This window comes from Ornithorhynchus anatinus, chromosome 12 (genome assembly GCF_004115215.2).
Source record: "Ornithorhynchus anatinus isolate Pmale09 chromosome 12, mOrnAna1.pri.v4, whole genome shotgun sequence".
In the NCBI taxonomy this organism is placed as follows: Eukaryota; Metazoa; Chordata; class Mammalia; order Monotremata; family Ornithorhynchidae; genus Ornithorhynchus; species Ornithorhynchus anatinus.
The window spans coordinates 37314552-37339904 of record NC_041739.1 but is presented as its reverse complement, the minus strand read 5'-3'; the positions used below and the strand labels follow the sequence as shown (position 1 = coordinate 37339904).

The 25353-nt window shown below is 42.5% G+C and overlaps 1 protein-coding gene across 1 annotated transcript in view; it reads right to left on the bottom strand.

Moving 5' to 3' along the window:
• COL25A1 (collagen type XXV alpha 1 chain) overlaps positions 1-25353 on the bottom strand; it is a 550081-nt gene that overhangs the window by 173593 nt on the left and 351135 nt on the right. Inside the window, 2 exon segments of the mRNA XM_039913724.1 lie at positions 5739-5765; positions 5918-5944. Coding sequence (XP_039769658.1) covers positions 5739-5765; positions 5918-5944 — 54 coding nt within the window.

Genomic DNA, 25353 nt, shown 5'->3' with positions numbered 1-25353 from the left:
ACCCATGACCCCTGACTCCCAAGCCCATGCTCTTTCCACTGAGCCACGCTGGTCAGTTGTTTATTCCTCAATCTTTCACTGTCAGCTCTTCCTGTTAGGGTAGACGGCTGGGTTCTTCAAGCTCAGGATTAAATTACTTCAGCCAAGCTATTGATTCCAACAGTAGGCATATTTTTTCCTTGGAATCTACAGAAAAAAAAAAAATCTGAACAGTCCTGAGCTTGAAGAACTGTTCAGATTTTTTTTTTTTCTGTAGATTCCAAGGAAAAAATATGCCTACTGTTGGAATCAATAGCTTGGCTGAAGTAATTTAATTTCTTCAAATGGATTCACAATGGGACAAATTAACAAATGGTCCTGGACTCTTCTGAATATAAAAATGTTTTACAAAAACTCTTAGGGGTTGGAAATGCAGTAGAGAACATTCAAAGAGTGCTTTGATTTTAAAATTTAACAAGAACATTTTCGAATTTTAATGAGCTTGCTGTTACCATGCCAACTCCTGTTGGATCTGGAAAGAATTAAAATAATCTTCTCGCACTTGAGTTCCCTCCATTGTGACATAGCCATTCTCCCCTCTCACCAGCAATACATTTAGCCCCAAATGAGCAGCATATTCATTAAGGCCTGAGGAGAAAGAGAAGGGTTAAGTAAATAAGAACGTCACTTTACTCTGTGGACCTAAATGTTTTAACAGAGCAAAGGAATCTGTTTAATCATTCAAGTCAACAAAGGTTAAGATAATAAAATAAACTTCTGAATGCCTTCCTCTTCTGGAACTTAATCTCTCCCACCGAAGACATTTTTAAGATGCTATCAGTTTTGGGCCAGCCCAGCTGCTGGGAAATTAATTGCAACACACCATGAGGAGAAGAGAAATTTCATGAAAATAGTGAAGAACTACGCTTGGGTGGCTTACTGTTGGGGTGAAAGCCCCGATGTCATTTAGGAACAGCTGCTTGCTGGTTATTTTTAGACTTGATATACAATGAATCTCTCATTTTTCAGGGATGAATGAAATAACTGTTTGCTATGTCACTGTCAGGTTGAGGAGAGCAAATGGATTAGGAGACTGAGCTAATCACAGTCTACTATTCGTATTTATTGAGCACCTACTGTCTGCAGAGCACTCCACTAAGCACTCAGAAAAGTACACTACAACACAGTTGGTAGACACAATCCTTGCCCACAAGGAGCTTAGTCTCAAAACTGCAAAATCTCTAAGCCAGGAAAGTCACTTTTCAAGTTCTACTTCTATTCATTCAGTTTCAACTGGACTTGGACAATAAATTCCCCGGCCTCTCAGAATAAGGGGTTTCCTAACAAGGAGCTGGTATTGAAGGTGTTGTTACTTCTTAAATTTCAAATTTTCATTTTAACCCAAATCATGGGGGAAAGCAGTGTGGCTCAGTGGAAAGAGCCCGGGCTCGGGAGTCCGAGTTCATGGGTTCGAATCCCGGCTCCGCCACTTGCCAGCTGGGTGACCTTGGGCAAGTCACTTAATTTCTCGGTGCCTCAGTTACCTCATCTGTAAAATGGGGATGAAGACTGTGAGCCCCACATGGGACAACCTGATTCCCCCGTGTCTACCCCAGCGCTTAGAACAGTGCTCGGCACATAGTAAGCGCTTAACAAATACCAACATCTGTAAAATGGGGATTAAGACTGTGAGCCTCACGAGGGACAACCTGATTACCCTGTATCTACCCCAGCGCTTAGAACAGTGCTCTGCACATAGTAAGCGCTTAACAAATACCAACATTATTATGCTTAGACTGTAAGCTCATTGTGGGCAGGGCACAGGCCTAATAACTCTGTTATAGTGTACTCTCCCAAGCATTTGGTACAGTGCTCTGTGACCAATAAGCACTCAATAAATACGATCAATTGATTGCTTGGACGGATATGAGAAGCAACGGGGCTTAGTGGCAAGAGCATGGACTTGGGAGTCAGAGGACGTGGATTCTAATCCCAGCTCCACGACTTGTCGGCTGTGTGACCTTGGACAAGCCACTTAACTTCTCTGTGCCTCAGTCACCTCATCTGTAAAATGGGAATTGAGACTGTGAGCCCCACTTGGCACAACCTGATTACCTTGTATCTACCCCAGTGCTTAGAACAGTACTTGGAACATAGTAAGTGCTTAATACCATTATTTATTATTATTATTAATAAATGAGGTAAAGCTGCCTGTTTGTCCTTGTGCTGGCCACCTTTAACCCCCTTCTCTTGTGGGCAAACCTAAGTATCACAACATTACAATGTAGGGGCAACCTCATGAAGAAAAAATATAGCACTGGGATGCTATCTGACACTAGTTATGAAATATAGGAACGAACTACAGGAAAGGGAAGGAGTGTGGCCTATTGGAAAGAATCGAGGCCTGAAAATTGGAGGACCTGGGTTCTAATTCCGGCTCTAGCACTCACCTGCTGTGTGACCTAAGGCAGGTCACTGACCTCCTCTGTGCCTCAGTTCCCTCAACTGTAAAATTGGGATTCGATACTTATTCGCCCTCCTACTTAGACGGTGAACCCCATTTGGGATAGGGTCTGTGTCTGACCTGATTAACGTGTGTCTACCCCAGCGCGTAGAACAGTGCTTGACACACAGTGTTTGATAAATACCATTTAAAAAACCCTACTGCCACACAGCATATATAATAATAATACTAATTGTGGTATTTTGACAACTGTCCCATTGGAATTTTAGCCCAGTGACAGAATTCACAATGAAGAGCAACTCATCCAGCAGAGAAAAGTACAAATCTCGTGCTACGGGTTGACCAGAGTCTCAGGGAAAAGCTGTGGTAAACATGAAGATGAATTATTTCCTTTCGGGGCGGTGAATTTGATTTGGAAAAGCCAAAGAGAAAAAAGGCTCAGAGCCAAGGCCAGAGGACAGGCTCTTTAGGAGAATGCCAATGGAGGTGTGATAGGGTACGGGAAACACTCTGTTAAGTTTGGGAAATCAATCTATCACTAGAATTTATGGAGAACTTCCTGTGTGCAAACATAGTACTAATCACTTAGGAGAGTACAATATGGTTAGTAGACATGATGTTCATGTGCTCAAGGAGTTTACAATCTACTGGGTGGACTAGAGTAAAATAAATTACTAGTAAGAGGAAGCAGCAGAGTATAAACTATGTACATAATTGCTACTGCAGGGGGTAACCAAGTGCTTTTATTGTTTGTTCCCAAGAGTCAAAGAGGATGTGGTGCTGCTGCTGCTAACAAGAAAGTGGCTCAAAGAGATCACCTAATCTAATCTGCTTCTAGGCAAACAAATAATTAAGCACATAAAACAGTATTTTCTTTGACACCTGCAAATTAAGTAACCAAAAGATATTAGTTTAGCCTCTAATTCGGTTTTTTGATCCCGATGTCAAGAATCTCCCCTACTTTATAACTTAAAAAAAAATCCCTCTCGTTAAGTATATTAATGCCTTACCTACCTCTTCTCCCTTCTACTTAGGCAGTAGGCCCCATGTTAGACAGGGATTGTGTCTGGCCTGATAACTTGTATATACCCCAGCACTTTGAACAGTGCTTGACACATAGTAAGTGCTTAACAAATACCATAAATATGCCCATCAATATACTTATGCATAAGTATTGCCCATGACTAAACATCATGTTATCACTGGTGTTGCAGATACTTTGACTACCGTTAACTTTTGACAGACATTATTGATTGTTTTTTAGCTTCTGGAAGTAGGAATAAATATATATATTAAAAGCCCTAGGACCAGGTAACACTGGCCCTGGCCTTTTCAGATTAATTTCATGGTGAGCTTAATTTTTCTTACAGGTAATCCATAATACTCTCCTCCTTATTTTGTCATCGTCCATACCCAGGATTTCAAACCCACTTCCACCCCTTAACCTTCCCTATGAATTTGGGATTGAAACCAAATCTCCTGGATGCAAAGTGAAACAACAAAAAAAGGTTCAAATTCTTGCCTGGTTTCCACCTCTGAAACCCTACATTGTCCCGGAATCATGCAAAACCTGACTGGAGGTCGATTCAAAAACTGGCCGGACTCTGTGAGAAATGCAGTCAGGTTTGCCAAACAGTTCATGAACTCTGGCACAACTTTCAACGAACACTGTCCAAGTCTCGGGTTCGTCATGCAACATGAAACCAGGTGAGTTGCACGTGGCTTCGAGTTTCATTATTCGGTTCTGTCCCAGAGTGATCATCAGTCATCACGCTCTGGAATGATGAAAGCCAAGACACCTTCAAAAACCAGCACCGTATGCATGTTTGGATGACAGCTAAGCCGAGAACCACCATTCAGCTCCGCTAGGCTTAAAGATGATCTCTCGGAAGAGTATCAGTTTCCCCCTTACCTGGAGCAGGCGAATTCAATCATCTTGACGGGTGGGTGGGGAGAGAAGAGGGACTCATCAAACGGCGAGGTATCATTTGAAATAATCATCAAGCACGATGCAAGTGGCTAGATCATAACTGTGAAGTCTGTGGCACTACCCTATTCATATTCCTGGCAGAAGGAATCGTGTTTAATCATCCTGCCCACAGAGATGAGTATTTAGCTTGAAGACAGCAATCCGTAAGGACTGCCATGAAAAATGAAATCCTCGGCGGCAAAAATCACCGTCCCAATATTTCTACCAGCTGAAGGAGAAGAGGAAAAGCAAAAAGCATCATAATTCACTTCGCTAAACACGAGTGGGGCACTAATTTTGTACTTGAAGTGTACTCCATCTTGGTTAGAAACAGAACCATCACCACAGTATAAACCAATTCAGTAACTGATGAAGCACAGTACACACTGCAGGGTCTTCTTAGGAGAGCAATATTACCATTTCCAACCAGGTGCTTGACATTTTATTTATCAATTCTTAAAAAATGGCGCCTCACAGTTTAAAAATTGTGATCGTTTGGAGGCATGAAAAAACGGCGAGGTAAGTAGCTGGATCAAGGCCTGGCACTGTTACAACAATAAGTCTAAATGTTGAGGCAACGAAATCCAGATGTGAAGCAAAGGAACTGGCACTACCAAGGTGACAACAAACATTTGCTCTTGAATTGTGGTGGTTAAGACAACCAGTTTTAGAGAGAGAGAAAACTACCCAAGTAGCAATTTCTGGGATTTACTTTCCTGGTGTTAAAGGATACATCCTTTATCTACCAACAAACTCCAGGATGCAAAAGACCATATAGGATTATTCAAATATTCCTCCCAAAAAAGAAGGAAATAGCCCATGCATACTTCTTAAATGAACATAACTCTGGATATTAAAGAGCCCATAGAATTTAAGTGCAAATTCAGGCCGGGATCCAAGAAAAATCAGCAAGGTCTCTGCCCTGTAGAAATTCACTCGACCCTGAAAGACTCCTTTAGCAACTGGAATGGTGGTAGTGATGGCAGAGGCGGCTAGGTTTTTTGAATTGAAATTAAAACTTGGGTGGCAGGATAAATTTGTTACTTAGTAAATCTCCCCTCATCAATCCCAGGTGGCAGAATGGCTACGTAAAGTATGCTCTCGTTGAGTTCGATTTTCATGACTTAAAAGGGCTGGTGGAAGCCATCCCAGTTGTAGTTGGTCAGACAGTTCTGCTGGCAGTTACTAAAACATGCGGGGGGTCGCGGGGAATGCAGCTAAGCAGCAAGGGGTCACCGAGATAGTCGGATGAATTCGTCCGCTCGGTGCTAAGAACTAATCACCTACTCAGGGTAGGAGGAGTGAAACGTTTTGGAGACTGCTTACCCGAGGACCCTGATCACCTTGATCTCCCTGCAAAGTGGAAAGACGAGATGATATTTTAACACAGAGTCTATGCACTACTCTCTTCAGTCGCACATCAAACGGTTTCCAAACAAACTAGCTCCCTAGTCATGCCACTACCGGTTTCCGTTGGCTCCACGGACGGAGCCGTGTCTACTCACCTTATCGCCTTTCGGACCAGGGGGGCCCTAGAAAAAGGAGAAGAGAAAGAACAGGTGAGAATGCTCCTGTGAGTGACTGAAGGGACGGCCAAGCAGCAGATAGAAATAGTCCAACCTCTTCCAGCCCCCAGTGATATGTTTCCCCGGGAAGTTTAGGATTTTAAAGCAACAGATATGTTCTGAGAAAAAAATCAGCAGAGCTGGGTAGAAAACAGCATTTTCAACCGCCAGAAGGCTGACACTGAAATTATTTTGATCTTTCTGAGTTAAACATCGGTAGGAATTCTGAATTTGAAAAGGATAAGTGAAATCTCCCTTTATGGTTATAGAGACTCGGGAAAGTATGCTCTCTTTGTTACTGCAAGAACTCTAAGTGGGTGACAAGATCCTCCGCTGGACTGTTAGATCCTTGACGGTAGTAATTGGGCCTACAAGTACTATAAGGGCAACTCTTGTACTCTCTTAAGTGCTTAGTTGAGAAGCTGTGTCACCTAGCGGAAAGAGCAGGAGCCTGGGAATCACAGGATCTGGGTACTGATCCCAACTGCCACTCACTTGCTGTGTGATTATGGGCCAATCACTTAGCTTCTCTGTGCCTCAGTTCCCTCATCTGCAAAATGGAGATTCAATACCTGCCCTCCCGTCTACTTAGACTATGAGTCCCATGTGATACCTGATTTTCTTGTATCCACTCCTGTGCTTAGTACAGAGCTTGGCACATTGTATGTGCTTAACAAAGACCACATTTATTAGTATGATCTCAGTGTTTTGCACACAGTAACGACCTGGATTCTAATCCCAGCTCTGCCACTTGTCTGCTGTGTGACCTTGGGAAAGTCACTTCACTTCTCAGGGCCTCAGGTACCTCATCTGGAAAATAGGGATCAAGACTGTGAGCCCCACGTGGGACAACCTGACTACCTTTGTACCTACCTCAGCTTTTAAAACAGTGCTTGGCATATAGTAAGTGCTTAACAAATACCATAATTATTATTATTAATCCCAGCTCCACTACTAGTCTGCTATGTGACCTTGGGCAAGTCACTTCACTTCTCTGGGCCTCAGTTACCTCATTTGTAAAATGGGGATTATGACTGTGAGTCCCATGTGGGACGGGGACTGTATTCAGCCTGTTAATCATGTATCTACCCCAGCTCTTAGTACAGTGCCTAGCACAAAGGAAGTGCTTAACAAATACCATTTAAAAAAAAGTGCTTAATAAATACCACTGACTGATTGATGGGGTGGATAAAAAGTCAACATCTAAAAGCCTCAATCTCTGTTGGGCTGACCTAGGAGCTAAATATACCAACGAGGTTCCTTTCCCCTGAGGTGTCTGATCGCTACTTGTCAGTCATTCAATCTCATTTATTGAGCGCTTACTGTGTGCACAGCACTTAACTAAGCGCTTGGGAGAGCGCAATATAACACTAAATAGACACATTCCCTGCCCACAACGAGCTTGTATTCCTGGTTGGTAGCATGAGAACTTACGGAGCAGGTCACTCAGTATTTATTGAGCACTTACTGTTTGCAGAGCACTGTACTGAGCGCTTGGGGGAGTGCGATATAACAATATAAAAGACATTCCCTGCCCAAGATGAGCTTACAGTCTAGAGGTGGAGGGAAGAGAAAGTGGGGACACAAGTTGTTTGCCTACAGGCAGTTTCAGTTAATCAGTGGTATTTATCAAGCTCCTACTGTGTGAGGAGCATTATGCTAGGAGCTCGGGAGAGTACAATGAAGGAGGTAGACCTGATCCCTGTCCCACAAGGAATTTACAATCTAGCATTCCTAGTTCCTCCCACTGGCCACATCCTTGCTTTTTAGCTTATTACCTGGTGACTTTATCGGGGGAACCACCAGGAGCTTAGAGCTTCTGTGGAGAGCCCCTTCCTCATTACACTAACGTCTAAACTGGAGCTTCAGCAAGACTGCTTCCTCTCTGCTCTCGTGCACTTGTGGCTGCCACCATGCAGGTGGGACTTTGAGGGTCTTTACAACTCCATCCACAACTTTGAAAACACAAAAATAGTGGGCTGGGGGTCTTCTGTGGTATTTGAAAATCATCATTTAATAACAATGCTGGTATTTGTTGAGCACTTACTATGTGCCAGGAACTGTACTAAGTGTTGGGGTAAATACAAGATAATCAGGTGGGACACAGTCCCTATTCCACGCAGGGCTCACAATCTTTATCCCCCTTTTACAGATGAGGTAACTGAGGTACAGACAAGCTAAGTGATTAGCCCAAACTCACACAGCAACAAGCAGACAAGTGGCAGAGCCGGGACAAGACTTCTGACTCCCAGGCCCATGCTCTAGAGAAGCAGCATGGCTCAGTGGAAAGAGCCTGGGCTTGGGAGTCAGAGGTCATGGGTTCTAATGCCTGCTCGGACACTTGTAAGTTGTGTGACTTTGGGCAAGTCACTTCACTTCTCTGTGCCTCAGTTCCCTCATCTGTAAAATGGGGATTAAAACTGTGAGCCCTACATGGGACAACCTGATTACCTTGTATCCCCCCAGTGCTTTGCACATAGTAAGCGCTTAACAAATACCATCATCATCAACTCTATCTACTAGGCCATGCAGTTTCTCAAGTTTTGCTTCTCCTTGGTTCATAAATTCGATGATTTCTGTGTCCCATTCCTTCTGTTGAATGGAAACATTTTTATAGATTTACTACCGATAAGTGAACGTGGTTCATTTGTAGAGATGGGTCGAATGAATCCTCATGAGTGATTAATTAGAAGTCAAACAACATTTACTGAGCACGAATGAGAGTTCAGAGGAGTGTTCTACAGGACAGTTCCTTAAGGAAAGACCATACCACTTCAGTATAAAATCAGGCCGATGTTATCTCCAACAATTTTATGAGTGATTTCCTGTAACCACATAAGTGATTATATACATATATCCCACTATTTCCTCCAATCCAAAAGTTTAAATGATAAATTCTTTCTTGTTTCAGCAAAAGATTTGACACAAGTCTGTGCCCCATTGCCCTTCTCTGGTTCTTGCAGGTAGGAAAGTTGTTGAGACTAAACTTATTGAGATTAAACTAGTTGAAAAATGGGTACTTCCTTGCAATTTCTTCCCCTGTAGACTGTAAGCTCATCACGGACAGAGAATGTGTCTGTTATATTGTGTTGTACTCCCCCAGGCGCTTAATACACAGCTCTGCACACAGTAAGCACTCAGTAAATACAATTGATTGAGCGCAACTGTTACCTCTGGCAGTCCACTGTTCTACATAGGAGTATTCATTCATTCCTTCATCTGTATTTATTGAGTGTTTACTGTGTGCAAAGCACTGTACTAAGAACTTGGGAGAGTACAGTATAAAAATAAACAGACACATCCCCTGCCCACAGCGAGCTCACAGTACATTCTATACTTTATATTCTTTCCCCAGTATGACCGTCAGAGAGATGTTTTGTGAACTCTCTGTCTTGTGACAATTATTTTGCAGGGCTTTTTTCCACTGAGACCATCTACGGCCACTTGACACTTTCCACTCTCCACTGAGCCTCTTAATTATGATGGTTCTAGGCAGGATTGGCTGGCAAAGGGGATGTTGAAGGAAAGTGAATCTCTTTCCCTGTAGGCTCCTTCCTGAATGACTTTGCACTTCTTCTGTTACTACTGAAGGTGCAAAGTGTCTAAATCACACTATGATTTCCTCCCCACTCTCTCCTTGACTGAGAGATTAAAGTTGGTTGCCTTGAGATTGTTTTCTCCTTGGATTCCTCTCCTCAGAAGGTTCTGGACTGACAGCTGAAGGAGCAGAGACCCTGGTTTTGAAGTGGGGGCTGGGGATTAGCGTAATACCTTTCTTTTTGCTCCCATGGGCTTTGCAATAGTCTTGGTAACTCCTAATATAGTAATCAATCAATCATATTTATTGTGTGGACTTTTGTGCAGTGCACCGTACTAAGCTCTTGGGAGAGTACAATATAACAGAGTTGGTAGACATGTTCCCTGTCCACAACAAACTTACAGTCTAGAAGGAGTTTACAGACTAGAGAATATGCCATCATATTTTCAGACATTCAAATAATTGTTTGGAGGATCACAGAATAACTGAGCGAGGGAGAAATCGAGGGAAATCAAGATTTCAAGATCTCGAACTCTAAAAAAAAGTTGGGGCTCCACTATTCTGATAGCTAGTTAGGGTGTTTTATCACCCAACAGGAAGAGGTTCCTCATGTTTAACAGAAACTTCTGCTTTAATTGCAATTCCTCTTGTTTGGTCCTCTCAAATGACCATATCATGAAATAATTGAATTAATTTTGAAGACAGTTATTTCTCACAGATACAATATCCATTAGTAAAATTGACAGCATCAACAACTTAATACACTTCTTGACCTGTGGATTGCATTTGAAACAGAAATGAGATTTTAGGAGAACACAAAAATAAACTTTATTTCAGCTTCTCCAATAAATCTTGGTAAGCTCTACCAGGAACACATCCTTAGGCTTATTATATTTTTTGCGATGGCTTTGCCCCTCTTCCTAGTTAAGATAAATTCTACCAAGGTTGTGTGGTTTCCAGCTATTGGTGCGGATCTGCCTCGGTTTTTTACTAAGCATTTTAATTGTTTACACTAGGAGCTAGGAGAGATCAAATCTCTAGATGTAGCAGCAGCGTGCTAGACATTATGTGCTAGTCATTATGAAACATCTGAGGTCACAACATTTCTCAAATACTTATACAGTGTTTTCAGTGGAAACAGAGGCTCTTTCCTCCAAGTGTAATTGCCCACTGGAAGCTGCCATACGTTTCAAACCCCAGTTTAGAGCCAGCTTGGCATAAGTCAGGGTTCATAAATCACAGACATATGTACAATTTGCATTCGGAATTAGGAAAAAAAGATCAACCCCATTTTGAAATAAGGTATCGCCAAGTAGAGGGAAAGGCACCCTATCACCTTATAGCTCAGAACAGAACTGAGAGGAAAGTCAAGAAGAATATAAAAGGCTATTCCTCCATCCTCAGAATGAGGCAGGCAAGAGTGACAAAGACTGGCACCTTCGTGATTAATGGTGGATGCTTCTTTCTCTCTCTAATTGAAACTACCGCATCATTCCTCAATCTTCTCCTTATTGTTATAAATAAGTTTCCACTATAAGGAAAAGGGCAAGGAAGTTTAACCAGCAGTGGATTTGGGATCAATCAGTCAAGAGTATTTATTGAGCACTTACTGCATGCAGAGCACCGTACTAAGCGCTTGGGAGAGTACAACAGAGTTGGTAGAAATGTTCCCTGCTCATGAGCTTACAGTCTAGAGAAACAGTGTGGCCTAGTGGGTACAGCATGGACCTGGGAGTCAGAAGGACCTGGGTTCTAATCCCAGCTCCACCACTTGCCTGCCGTGCTTGTTACCTTGGGCAAGTCGCTTCACTTTTCTGTGCCTCAGTTACCTCAACTGTAAAATGGGGATTAGGACTGTAAGTAAGCCCCAGGTGGGACGAGGAATGTGTCCTACCTGATTATTTTCTATCTACGTCAGTGTCTGGCACGTAGTAATATTCTTAACAGACACCATAAAAAAACCCTTATTTGTGCTCTTTCATGACAAGTTTGTACCTGAAAGTATCTTGGGATTAGGGTCTTTCCTAAACAGCTGCTTTCCTATTGTCCTGTTCATTACTCAGTCAAAGAAACCTTTGCATAGAAAATTTATTTTAACTGGGTCCTTTGTTGACTTTTCTAGCTGGATTGTGTTTTTAGATGAGCAATAAAAATCATCTCTTCCACCCTCAATTATTGAATACTTACTGTATGCAGAGCACTGTACTAAGCACTAAGACTGCAATACTACAGATTTGGTAGACATGTTCCCTGCCGGGAAGCTTGTGCTCTAGAGCTCTAGATAATAATAATAATAATATTGGTATTTGTTAAGTGCTTACTATTTGCCAAGCACTGTTCTAAGCACTGGGGCAGATACAAGGTATGAGGTTGTCCCACGAGGGGCTCACAGACTACATCTCCTTTTTACAGATGAGGTAACTGAAGCATAGAGAAATAAAGTGAGTTGCCCAAGGTCACACAGCTAACAAGTGGTGAAGTCAGGATTAGAACCCATGACCTCTGACTCCAAAGCCCCCGTTCTATTCACCAAGCCACACTGCTTCTCTAGATGGGGAGACATTTGCATTTCACTGCTTGACTCCGAATCTACCTGTTAGATTTCTGAAGCGATAATCTGTTGCATGACTTGGATATGCATAGAGCCAATTAGCACCCTGTGTATCTGGGTTAAGGGAGACAGCGGGCAACAGAAAACTTAAGGCATTTCTCTTCAGCCCCCGTCTCCCACTTTCACAGGTCTCCCTCCACCCCTTCTGCAGGCCCCCTCTTGGACTAACTCTCCTCTTGCCGGGGTTCTTGCCCTGACAGAGTAACTCCCCAAGCTTCTTTGGAGATCAATCAAGTAATCAAGCAGTCACACTTATTGAGCACTTACTGCGTGCAGAACACTTGAATGAGGGGTGGAAATGATGCCTAGAAGAGTCGAGTGTGAGCAATTTGATCTGCTCACAAATTCCTGACTCTGAATTTTCAAAATATTTAATGGGTTAATCTAAGGAAACTCTTATTCAAGTAGTGGAAAGAGCACGGGCCTGGAGGGGCAGAGGACCTGGGTTCTGGTTCCAGCTTTGCCGCTGTTTGCTGTGTGATTATGGGCAAGACTCATAACTTCTCCGTGCCTCAGTTTCCTCATCTGTAAAATGGGAACTAATCATTTGTCTTCTCCCTTCTACTTAGACTGTGAATCTCATATGGGACAGGCACCCTATCTGATCTGATTTTCTTCCATCTACCCAGTGCTTAGTGTAGTACTTAGCACTTAGTAAGCACTTAAAGAAATATCACCATAGTTATTATCAATCACATAACCCTAGACCACCTGACTTTAAGTTTGAACTTAAAGTACTGAAAACTAAAATTTCCATATTGGGGTACACATAATGACTTCACTTTGGATTTTGTTTTCTGTTTCTTCCCAAGACTACAGCTTTCACAGGTATGAGATGCCAATTTGCTTAGTACAGTGCTCTGCACATAGTAAGTGCTCAATAAATACAATTGAATGAATGAATTCACTTGTCGAATGATGCTGCTTCACTGCAACTTTGTCCTAAATCCCTTAAAGACAATATCCTACATATTGAATAACTCAGACAGGACTAACAGTCACCTGCTGAGGTTCTTATGATTTGGATTCCATTTTGAACTGGGCGAACGCTCAATCTATGACATGGGAGAATATTTTTGATTTAAATTATACTTCTAAAGAATCTGATTCCAAGTGGCTTTCCTCACCTGATAAAAATTTCTATTCTAATATGTGCACACACAAGGTTATTTACATACAATCTGCATTGAGTTAATTGATCAACTGCACCTCAATGTCCTGAAATCTAAGTTTAAAGTAGATTTCTTATTTACATATAATCTACATAGAGGTAATTGATCAACTGCCACATCAACCTCCTGAAATCTAAAGTAGATTTCTTATCAAACACACAATTTCACTACCACAATTTTATCCAAGAATGCGCCTTAATTCAAAGATAAATATGACTCATATGACTTGGGGGAAAAAAAAGTAATCATATGTGCCCAAGCTGTGAGTTAAGATCCCGCTCCACATGCAAACTACGAGTGGGATACGAGAAGTTATATCTGGCTGCCATCAGCTAAAACCAATGTAAATTTCACTTGCTAGCTCTCTTGTGAGGCCTGAGTCCAACCAGTAATCTTTAGAACCAGCCAGAAAATTGGATACAAGATGTGGATTTCAGAAAGAATTCAATTAGTCCCCTGAGAGTCCTAGGGCAAGGGTCTAATTCAAAAGTCCAAAAGAATACTTGGGAAGCAGTGTGGTCTAGTAGAAAGTGCTTGGGATTGGAGGGTTTGAGTCCCAGATTCTCATCCCAGATCCTTAATTTGCTTGCTGTGTGACCTTGGGCAAGTCACTGAGAAGCAGCGTGGCCTAGTGGAAACAGCATGGACCTGGAATCAGAAGACCTGGGTTCTAATATCAGCTCTGCCACTTGTCTGCTTTGTGACCTTGGGCAAGTCTCTTAACTTCTCTATGCCTCAGTTCCCTCATCTGTAAAATGGGGTTTAAATCCTACTCCCTCCTACTTAGAATGGGAGCCCCATGTGGGACAGCGACTGAGTCCAACCTGATAAACTTTGATCTATTCCAGCGCTTAAAACACTGCTCGACACATAGTAAGTACTTCATGAGGCCCATAAAACCTCCCCCCAAAACCAAAACAACAGAAACAAAACAACCTCTCTGTGCTTCAGGTTCCTCATCTGAAAAATAGGCAAAGCTATTCACTCTACCTCTGAGATGGTGAGCCCCATTTGGAACAGGACTATCTCCTCTGATTCTTTTGTAACTGCCCCCTCGCTTTCAAAGCCTGGCACACAAGAAGCACTGATTACTTTGTGACTTTCATCTTCTTCTATTTTCTATTTATCCCTGTCCGCATCTTTCATGTTGATTCTGTGCTTTAGTTTTATTTTTTCCTTCTGCGTCTGTCGTAGATCACCTTTACTCCTTTAGTGTTAGATTGTGAGCCCCCTTGAGGGGCAGGGACCATGCCTAATTCTCACCTGGTATTATTTCCCAATGCTTACCACACTGTAAGTGTTGAATAATTATTATGATTATTACTTCTACTACTAAGCTCTTGATACTTCAAAATGATACTAAACTTTGCTCCCCTGTTTGTATTCTGATCAATCAATTGATAGTATTTACTGAGGGCTTACCATGTGCAGAGCGCTGTAATAATAATGTTGGTATTTGTTAAGTGCTTACTAGGTGCAGAGCACTGTTCTAAGCACTGGGGTAGATACAGGGTAATCAGGTTGTCCCACGTGAGGTTCACAGTCTTCATCCCCATCCCCATGACTTACCCACGGTCACACAGCAGACAAGGGGCAGAGCTGGGATTCGAACCCATGACCTCTGACACCCAAGCCCGGGCTCTTTCCACTGAGCCACGCTGGGGGTAATGTACTAAGTGCTTGAGCAAGCACAGCATAGTTGGTAAACACATTCCCTTCCCACAAGGAGCTTACCGTCTAGAAGGGGAGACGGATGTTAAAATAAATAGTGCTCAGAGTGGGGTGAATATCAAGTGCTTAAAAATCCTGATCTAAGTGCACAGAACACACAGAGTTAGATATTCCTATTTATCAATCGACTGTAGAAGCAGTGTTGCCTGATGGAAAGCGCAAGAGCCTAAGAGTCAAGAGGAGCTGGGTTCTATTGCCGGCTGTGCCATTTGTCTGCTGTGTGACGTTGGGCAAGTCACTTAACTCTCTTTCTATGAAATGTGGTTTAGAATTGTGAGCTCCACGATGACAGACTGTGTCTAACCTCATTAGCTTGTAGTTACCCAGCACTTAGTACAGTGCCTGGCCACATAGTGAGCAGTTAACAGATGCCATAAAAAATTGTACTGATCGATCAGTACAGCATGCAGAGTACTGCGTAATGCACTTGGGAGAGACGACAAAGGAGGCAGAAGATGCAAATTCTGCATTATTTGGATGGACATAGAACTTCACTGACCAAACACAGGCTCAGTACTCTATTCCAAGGACTTCTGATACCTAAAACCTTAATAATATAACTCTGCAAAGCCAACATCCCGCAAGGTGTTGGCAGGTGAGCAGGAGCTGACTGCTGACCAGATTCTTAATTCGTCATTGCAAAGTGAAAAGTTCTAGAGATCATGTTGCTTCCACCACGTAAGTTTGGCTTTTTTGCTCTGGAGGTGATTCCAAATTGAGTTTTGAAAATCACGCTGGGAAAAATAAATGGCTTGAGTTGCTTATTTATCCTTTTTAAAAAGTCACAACCCCAAGGATGCACTGCAATGGGCTTTCATTTGAAATGTCCTGGTGCTTTGTTGAAAAAAATAAAAAACACAGAAAGGTAAGAGCAGAAATTAAAAAGAGTAGAGAGAAGGAAGCAGTGGAAAGAGGGGGCTCTCCTGACTATCACCCCGGCTTTGCTTCCTAACGCTGCCCATGTCTGATTTTTCTCCAGTGAGTTCAGAGCGCTTTAAGACCATTACGGTATCATCTTCTAAGTTCACCTGGGAGGCAAGTCACACAGATTATCCATCTTTCACAGCTGTATTGCCACAGCAGAATAAAAGCCACTTCTATTTTCCTAACGGTGAGCCACTAAGCATCTCAGAAAATACTGTCTCTTGGGTCAATATGGTTCAGACTCCCTGAAGTCATAATTGCTATTTGTGCACTTAAAGATCAAACATCAAATGGGCTCAATGTCCATTCTTGAGTAATAGGTGAGGGAATAATCAAAAAGGAATCCTCTGAGATCCCCTGAAATCTAAAGGCATTTTTTTTTTGATGGGGTAAATATTTTGGGTCAATCAGTTGGGTTCAAACACAAGGGACTAAGCAGTTGCTCATTAGACTGTAAGCCTGTCAAAGGGCAGAGACTGTCTCTATCTGTTACCGATTTGTACATTCCAAGCGCTTAGTACAGTGCTCTGCATATAAGTAAGCGCTCAATAAATACTATTGAATGAATGAATAAAGTAATTTGAGGAATGAAAACTAGCTATCACACCTCTATAATAGATGATTTTCTGAAAGAAATATAATAATGTTGGTATTTGTTAAGCGCTTACTATGTGCAGAGCACTGTTCTAAGCGCTGGGGTAGACATAGGGGAATCAGGTTGTCCCACATGGGGCTCACAGTCTTAATCCCCATTTTACAGATGAGGTAACTGAGGCCCAGAGAAGTTAAGTGACTTGCCCACAGTCACACAGCTGACAAGTGGCAGAGCTGGGATTCGAACTCATGACCTCCGACTCCAAAGCCCGTGCTCTTTCCACTGAGCCACGCTGCTTCTCTGAGATAGAGAAAATATAGAGTAAAAGCTTTCCAAATCTTAGACCTTAAACAGTATTCCAAGGCTGCATAAGTACTCACAGTAGAAAATAAACTGTAAGCAAATGTATGACAGGCTTCTCCATGTCTGTTGGAGCACCCTGTTTAATACAGTGTCAAACTCAGCAAAGCCAGGGGAGGGAGTTTGAGCTACATAAGTTGATTCATAGTTTCAGACTTGCCACTTTTAATGTTGCATTGAAGAATTAAAAAAAAAATCACACCAAAAAGGAAGAATAAATAGTTCTGTATAATTTCCCAATTAGCGTCCTTGTAGAGGAGCCTTGCCTTTTTAAAGGTCTTTGCTCCTTTCTGTTTCATGATCTGAAATGCTAAGCCTCTATTTTCCCCTTGTCCATTTGAGGCTGGAACAAAAAAAAAAAGTCTATAGGGTGCCCAGCCTCAGCCTGAATTCATAAATGGGTGCCATGTGGAAACAATTAGTGAGGTGCACAACAAAAAGAAAATTTAGGAAGACCAAACATAAAAAAAAAAAAGGTCTTAAAAATAAAGACCAATAGAGCCTGATAGAGTTAAGGGCTTATAAAACTACAGGGACCCGGAAGCTCATTCTGGCTTTCTTTTATAGCACAGTACAAATTAAATACATCTAAATTATAGGTACTGCCAATCAAAATCATGAAACTCCTTTTCCTCAACATCTTTCTAACTATAAACATTTTAAGATGTTGTAAAGCGCTTTTACATATCAGTTTGCCATTTCTGTTGCGTTATCAAGTTCTTCCACTAGTCCTGAGGCAAAATGAAACTTGCTCCATGGAAGGAGAGTAGAAATTCTTGACATGGCTTTGAAAGTGCATTGTTTCTACAATTCTTTTCCCTTCAGTTTGACCAGATGATAGTTAACATTCCACAGTGACTGAGTTCTTTGGCTATTAGTACTGTTACTTTTTAAAAATGTTCAACATGTAGTCTTCGTTGAAACTGCTAGATGGATGAGACTTTCAGCTATCCTTAACCTGTAACAGTCCCATTTATGCCACTAGGACCGGCCTGCATGAAGTTTTTCTGTTTTTCTGTTCTCTACCACTCTTAACATTCAAAACTCACCAGAAAGCCCACCTCCTCCAACATGCCCTCTCTGATTTACCCCGGCCTCCCAGGTCATAAAACACTTCAGTATTTCTAGCATTTATGGACTCAAACCTATACTCAAGATTTATGTATATAATTTCATGCAGTTGTTCATTCTTAGACTGAAAGCCCATTGCAGGCAAGGATCATGTCTAATAATAATGTTGGTATTTGTTAAGCGCTTACTGTGTGCCGAGCACCGTTCTAAGCGCTGGGGTAGATACAGGGTAATCAGGTTGTCCAACGTGAGGCTCACAGTTAATCCCCATTTTACAGATGAGGTAATGGAGGCACAGAGAAGTTAAGTGACTTGCCCACAGTCACACAGCTGACAAGTGGCAGAGCCGGGATTCGAACTCATGACCTGTGATTCCCAAGTCCAGGATCTTTCCACTGAGCCACGCTGCTTCTCTACCAACTCTATTGTATTGTTTTCTCCCAGGGACCTAGTACGGTGTTCAGCACGCAGTAATTGCTCAATAAATACCACCGATGAATTGATTTTGATAATTCTGTTTTAAACACGCTTGTGTCTATCTTCCCCATTAGAGCATAAGCACCTCCTAAGGAATATACCGCTTGCTTGTTTTGTTACTCCCAAGTGTTTAGCCGAGTGCAACGCACCCAGTGAGTACTCGATAAATGCTATTATTACTATTACGATTCCTTCTAGAGAGCTGCTTTCTCAGCAGCCAAGGCCTCTTGAGAGGCAGTAGTTACACCTTGTGCAGGCTTGCCATTTTGCGGCAAAGCTTTTTTTAGTACTGTTAACGGCTCTCCATAACTGCCGGGTCCAGAGGTAACGAAAGCAAAGAATACATGTGTGGCAGTCATCCTCACTCTCTGCCATGCCTGCTTCTGGGATAGAATCACTGGCTGACCAGTCAGGAGTTGTTTCCTCAGGACACCTCCTACCCTAATGGCTTTGAGACTCAGTTGTTCGTGGGTTAGCTTGCCATCCCGCCCCAAGCCTTTGATCGCCACCGATCCCCAGCACCTAATCAGGCCCGGAAAGAAACACGCAGTGAAGTCGACGTAGAACTGAGATTCATGCCCAGAGCCCCATATTCCAGTGCTCCGTCTATTGTCACCTTCAACATTCGGAATGCACCTAAACAGATTCGGTCCATCTCTGGGAATCCCCGGTTTGGAGGCTCTGGGAGTCCTAGTACCACCCACGCTGCAAGCCGAGGACCCCTTGTCCCCCTGCCTTAACATTCTTTGCTTCTACTCAGGTGGCATCTGGAGCATGGCAGGAGAATGGCACTACTGAATCCCAAGATCTATAGCAGAAAGGATTGTTTCTGAGCTTCAAACCCAACCTGCTTTTCAAGAGTTTACACCTCCCCACCCCGACCTTTCTTCCACAACATCCTAGAAACAGCCCGGTGAGAGGGAACCTTGTTGATGCCAACAGTATTCAATTAGTCTGCTCCCCGTAGAGATGTGGCATCTTGAGTGCTGCTGAGGTTAACAGAGTTGACTTAGAGTGGCTTAGTGAAAAGAATATGGGCTTGGGAGTCAGAGGTCTGGGTTCTAATCCCAACTTCGCCACTTATCAGCTGTGTGACTTTGGGCAACTCACCTAACTTCTCTGTGCCTCGGTTCCCTCATCTGTAAAATGGGGATTAAGTCTGTGAGCCCCACATGGAACCACCTGATTACCTTGTATCTACCCCAGCACTTAGAACAGTGCTAGGCACATAATAAGCACTTACCATTTACCATCATTTTTATTATTATATGTCACGTTTATTCACCCCACCCCATGGCACATGTATATATCTGTAATTAATTTATTTATATGAATGTCTGTCTTCCCTTCTAGACTCCAAGTTCCTTATGGGCAGGGAACTTTTCTACCAATTCCGTCATATTGTACTTGCCCCAATAGCTTAGTACAGTGCTCTGCACACAATTAGTGTTTAATAAGGAACTTTTCTACCTTATTCTGTCATACTGTACTCGCCCCAGTAGCTTAGTACAGTGCTCTGCACACAATTAGCGTTCAATAAATATGATTGATTGAGAGCAGTGAGGGTTCACTACCCTCCTGAATCTGAGCAGGCTCTCTGTGTGGTGTTTTCAGTCCCTGAGAGTGTGACGTCAGTGAAGAGTCAGGACCCAAGCTGGGCCAGGCACCCAAGCTTCCTCATTCCACCTCCAAGCAGAGGACATTAATTTGCCCCCGTGGAAAAATAAGTGAAGCAGAAAGCTTATGCAGCAACATGCACACCGATGTGATATGAATTTGTCTAAGCTCTTTAGGATTTAGCTTAACGTTTTGAAGTAGCAATGCATTTTTCCCCTCTTAGCTATAGATCGGTAGCCAAATCAATCAGTGGCATTTACTGAAACTATGCGAAGAGCACGGTTCTAAGCTTGGGAGAGTATAATCCCACAGAATTAGTAGACATATTCCCTACCCATTATGAGCCTATAGTTTAGATGGGGAGAAGAAATTTCTTCATCACTGATCCGAATAAAACTTGGTAAAATCAGGAGGTGCAAGAGAACACTTGAAGATTCATGATCATTGTTGTTGAACCTCACTATTTCAAGGATTTGCAAGGAGTTTACAAATGCCGAACCGGTGGAAGATAATGTGTCTGTTTATTGTTGTACTGTACTCTCCCAAGCGCTTAGTACAGTGCTTTGCACAAAGTAAGCACTCAGATACGATTGACTGACTTATCTACATGACTTGGCAAGGGGTATGTTGGATAACACTGACTGCGATTGACTACACTGACTACGGGAAGCAGCATGGCTTAGTGGATAGAGCGAGGGGCTAGGAGTCAAAAGGACCTGGGTTCTAATCCCAGTTCTTCTATGTGAACTTGGGCAAGTCACTTAACTTTTCTGGGCCTCAGTTACCTCATCTGTAAAATGGGGATTCAGAGTGTGCTCCCCATGGGGAACAGGGACTGAGTCCAACCTGATTAACTTGTTACTACCCCAGAACAGTGCTTGGCACATAGTACATGCTTAACAAGTGCCATAATAATAATTATTACTATTATTACAAGGAGTTCAGGGTAACTTTTGGGGAGTGGGGACTGTGCCTAATTGTAGGGGTCTCTTGGTGTGGGGGGATTTTGGTTATTAGTTGAAAGACCCGCAGAGAAGCTGACAAGGTTCTTGGGGATAGTTACCGGGGACTGGGGTGGTCTGCATCCCTCTGTCAACAACTGTGTCCAGGTCTTGCAACCAATCTCAGCCCTGAAGCATGGAGAGTGGCCAACCCCCAGACATAGCTCACGACGGGAAGAGCTAACGCTGGCGACTGAGTCCTCGAGCTCCTGGGGCGGCCCATGCTGGATTGAGCCCGTGTGGCTCTGGGGTGCTTAGCCAGATGGGCCATCTGCCAAGGTGCCAACTGGACATCCAGAGGCCTGGGTATTGAAGCATGCCTAGCAACAACAACTGGTGACTCCTGACCTTCTCTGAGGTTGGCCTGGTGAGCAGATCTGGCGATGCCAGCGTTGGAGGGAAGACAGACCCAGAGAGGTTGTTCTTCCTAGGGGCCGGATGCAGGCTGGGGAACAGGTCAACGGCAATGGGGGTTTGGGTTTGGCCTACCCGGATTAAAAGGGGTTGGGTGATCGGAAGGAACTGAACGGGCAGGGTCAGAAGAAAGCTTTCTTCCCAATGGCCTTTCCGCAGTCTACCTAAACTGACAACCTTCACTTCTAGGAACTTGAAGCCTCTGACTTTTTATGGCCTTCCTGAAGGAAGCCAATCAGCTGCCTGTTGTCTGGGATGACCAGTTATTCAAACCATGACTAACTTGGGTGATCAAAAATAGGACAAGCACCTTCCCAACAGAACCCAACCAGCCTTTTGGTAAGACCAACTTTTAGTGATATCAACCAGCCTTCATCCCTGAGACACAGTGTGATAATGAACTCAATCCAAGATTTACAAGGCAAACCAAAGAGGAATGGATGCTCCAATTTGGCCGAGTCAGCTTTTACATGCTGTAACTTATAAAAAACAGTGTTATACGATCCAAGAGCCTGCCCAGCTTTAATCTGATCTTCATTATGTGTAAAATGTGGCTGGAAAACATGGAATCTGTTGAACAATATTCGGCCCCGTGACACAACTTTTGTAAAAAAGCGAGAGGATAAGAAGGCTCCAAACAAGGTTGTGACGAAGGTGGCGGAATGTTTCCTCATTAACAACCTCCCTAGATCTGGAATTTTTTAAAAACACAGCAGACATCAAAAACAACAGAATTCCGAGAAGCAGCATTGCCTAGCGAATAGAGCAGGGGCCTGGGAATCAGAAGGACCTGGGCTCTAATCCTGGTTCCACCACTTGTCTGCTGGGTGATCTCGGATAAGTTACTTCCCTTCTCTGAGCCTCAATTACCTCATCTGTAAAATGGGGATTAAGACTGGGAGCCCAAAACGGGACAGGGACTATGTCCAAACCAATTACCTTGTATCTATCCCAGTATTTAGTGCAGTGCCTGCAACATATTAAGTGCTTATTCATTCATTCAATAGTATTTATTGAGCGCTTACTATGTGCAGAGCACTGTACTAAGCGCTCGGGATGAACAAGTCGGCAACAGATAGAGACAGTCCCTGCCGTTTGACGGGCTTACAGTCTAATCGGGGTTTAACAAATACTGTAATTATTATTATTGTTATTCTAAGAATGTCTGTCAATCTGTGTAGTGTATATAACTACATTAATGAATGTAAACATATATATTCTATATACATGCATAGTCAAATTAAAGAATTTCATAATCCATACACTCTACCCAAATATTCCTTCTATTAGTGCTTTCCCTATTGTTGCATTTGGGACTCTACAAGCAGATTATTCTGGGACATGCCTAGCTCAGTGAGGGGAAATTTAGGTAGATTTTTAACAATTCATAGAATGATTGGACTGAGAAAGGCCCTTAAATGCTAAAACAGTCCATGTTCCTTCCTACCATCATTCACACTTTTTTTTCCTGCCTCTTTTCCTTCCAGGTGGCACTTTTGCCATCCAAGAGAGCTGGGGTTTTGTTTTGTGTTTTTATTTTTTTATGGTGTTTGTTAAGTGCTTACTATGTGCCAGTCACTGTTCTAAGGGCTGGGGTAGATACAAAGTAATCAGTTTGGACACAGTCTCTGTGCCGCTTTGGGCTCACGGTCTTAATCCCCATTTTACAGATGAGGTAACTGAGGCACAGAGAAGTGAAGTGACCTGCCCGAGGTTGCCCAGCAAATAAGTGGTGGAGTTGGGATTAGAACCCAGATCCTCTGATTCCTAGGCTCTATTCGCTAGTCCGGGATGAGGCAAATTTAGGGAGTTAATAAGAAATACAGCCCATTAACTTCCAGTTACTAAAAATATATTGGAAACAAAAACTGAAATGATCCTAAGCCCATCGTTTGGTTTACAAAGTTTAGGGACTATCTTCAGGGAAAACTATTCAACTATGTGAATGTGCACATAAATGAAAACTTCCAACAGAAACTCACGTGCGGACATAACAATTCAGTGAAACTGTATTTTGTTTCTTGCTCCTTAAGTGTACTTGTAGCAGTGGTATTTAGTAAGTGCATACTGTCTGCAGAGCATTAGACTAAGTGTTAAGGAAAGAACACACAGGTGGGAATTAGACTCTAAATGACTATCCATGCTTCCCGGTTTTAGGAAATGCCTTTATGGGAAGCTAAAGTGGATAAAACGGTATGCCAGTATGTAACACTGAAGGTTGCACTTTGGCCAAACCCCACGTTAAGATAGCATCACACCGGAGAACGGTTCCAGAGCCATGCTCGCAAGCTTTTTCTTCCAAAACTGGGATAGGTCATAAACAGATAGGTTTGAATTGTCAAGTGAATATTCCCTAATTGCTAAATAAAGTACTAGCCAAAATGTGTGTTGAAAACATGTGCTATGGCAGAATGGAGTGCAAATGGAAAGCATAACTAGAAATCCCAGCTTGCCTCTGTGTTTATGTGTGTGTGAATTAAATCCGTACACGCCTAAAAGCTAGCAGTGAAAGAGATTTTTACATAATCTAGAGTTGCTTCAAAGCAGTAGATAAGATCAATCCGCAGTTTGGAAGGCTGCCTTGACACTCAGAATTCTCAGGGAAGCCAAATAGAAGAGCAAGAAGAAAATTGGGCACAGTCACAAATCAGCCATTTCTTCATCTACTACAGTCCGTTTTCAAGGGCTTCATAATGATGACCAGCGTGGGGGTCTCTACTGAGGTGTTAAAAATAAACGAATGTGATGGAAACCAGCATGGACTTGATAGGATAACGTCCATTACTCTCACTGGGCATTAAGTTGGAGCAAAGGTTGGAATTGATGTGAGACAAGAAGACAGAGTGTCATTTTTACATCACATACAGGGCAGAAAATAGAACTGACATGGGAAGTCACCCCTGCAGTCACACGCATTTCTTTGCAAATCCTTACAAAGCAGTAAGGGGCATTTTGAGCACAAAGGCTTCTTTTCACATCAAGTTAATTGCAAATTAGCATTACCTATCCTAATTTTTATACACACACACACACACACTAAGCTTTTACAGCTATTCACTGTTATGTCAGCATAACCAAATTGTGAAATTGTATATATTATAGCAATTCAATCTTGCACTGAGAAAATACATACCACTCAGTAACTTCCTAAACAATAAAGTCTTTCAAATTATTTGAAGAAGCACATACAATTTTTTTTTCCACAATAAGAATTCAGGGATCTGCAAAGGATTGGATTGGAATTCAAACCTAAAACAAGGGGATTACTAAAATGATAGGCAAGAAGGAACTTAAGAGAGAATGAAAAACATATGCATAGGGAAAGGAAAATTCCACAGGATTCCCTCAAAATGGTATAGCATTTTGCAAAGTCAGATTTCCCAATAAAATATGATACACAAGCAGCTTTATTTTTTGCAAGTTTTAGAAGAGAACTGTGAATCTATGATGATGAAATAACTCAGAGTGAGGAAAAAAGAGTGAGGGGGGAGAGAGACAGAGACAGACAGGGAAGGATATGGACTTTCTGACCACCTTTCATTATCTGTTGAGAGATGGTTTTAAAGACTACAAATAAGAGCCACAATTCTGGGTGCAGAGTTGTCTGGTGGTATTTGTGTGTGGTTTTTTTACATGCATTTTTTCCCAGTGAGTAATACAGAATTACAGCATAAAAACCACTTTGGTCCTGCGAATTCTTAGGGGGATTATGTCTTCTTGACATGCTACTTCTTATATAATGTTAACATTTGGAGTTGGGAAGTAAGGAATATGGACCCTTCATACAGGAAAGATAAACTTGACAGGAAGAACTATCTATCTCAAGAGATGAAATAGTCTCATTGACTCAGTCTCCTCTTCGGAA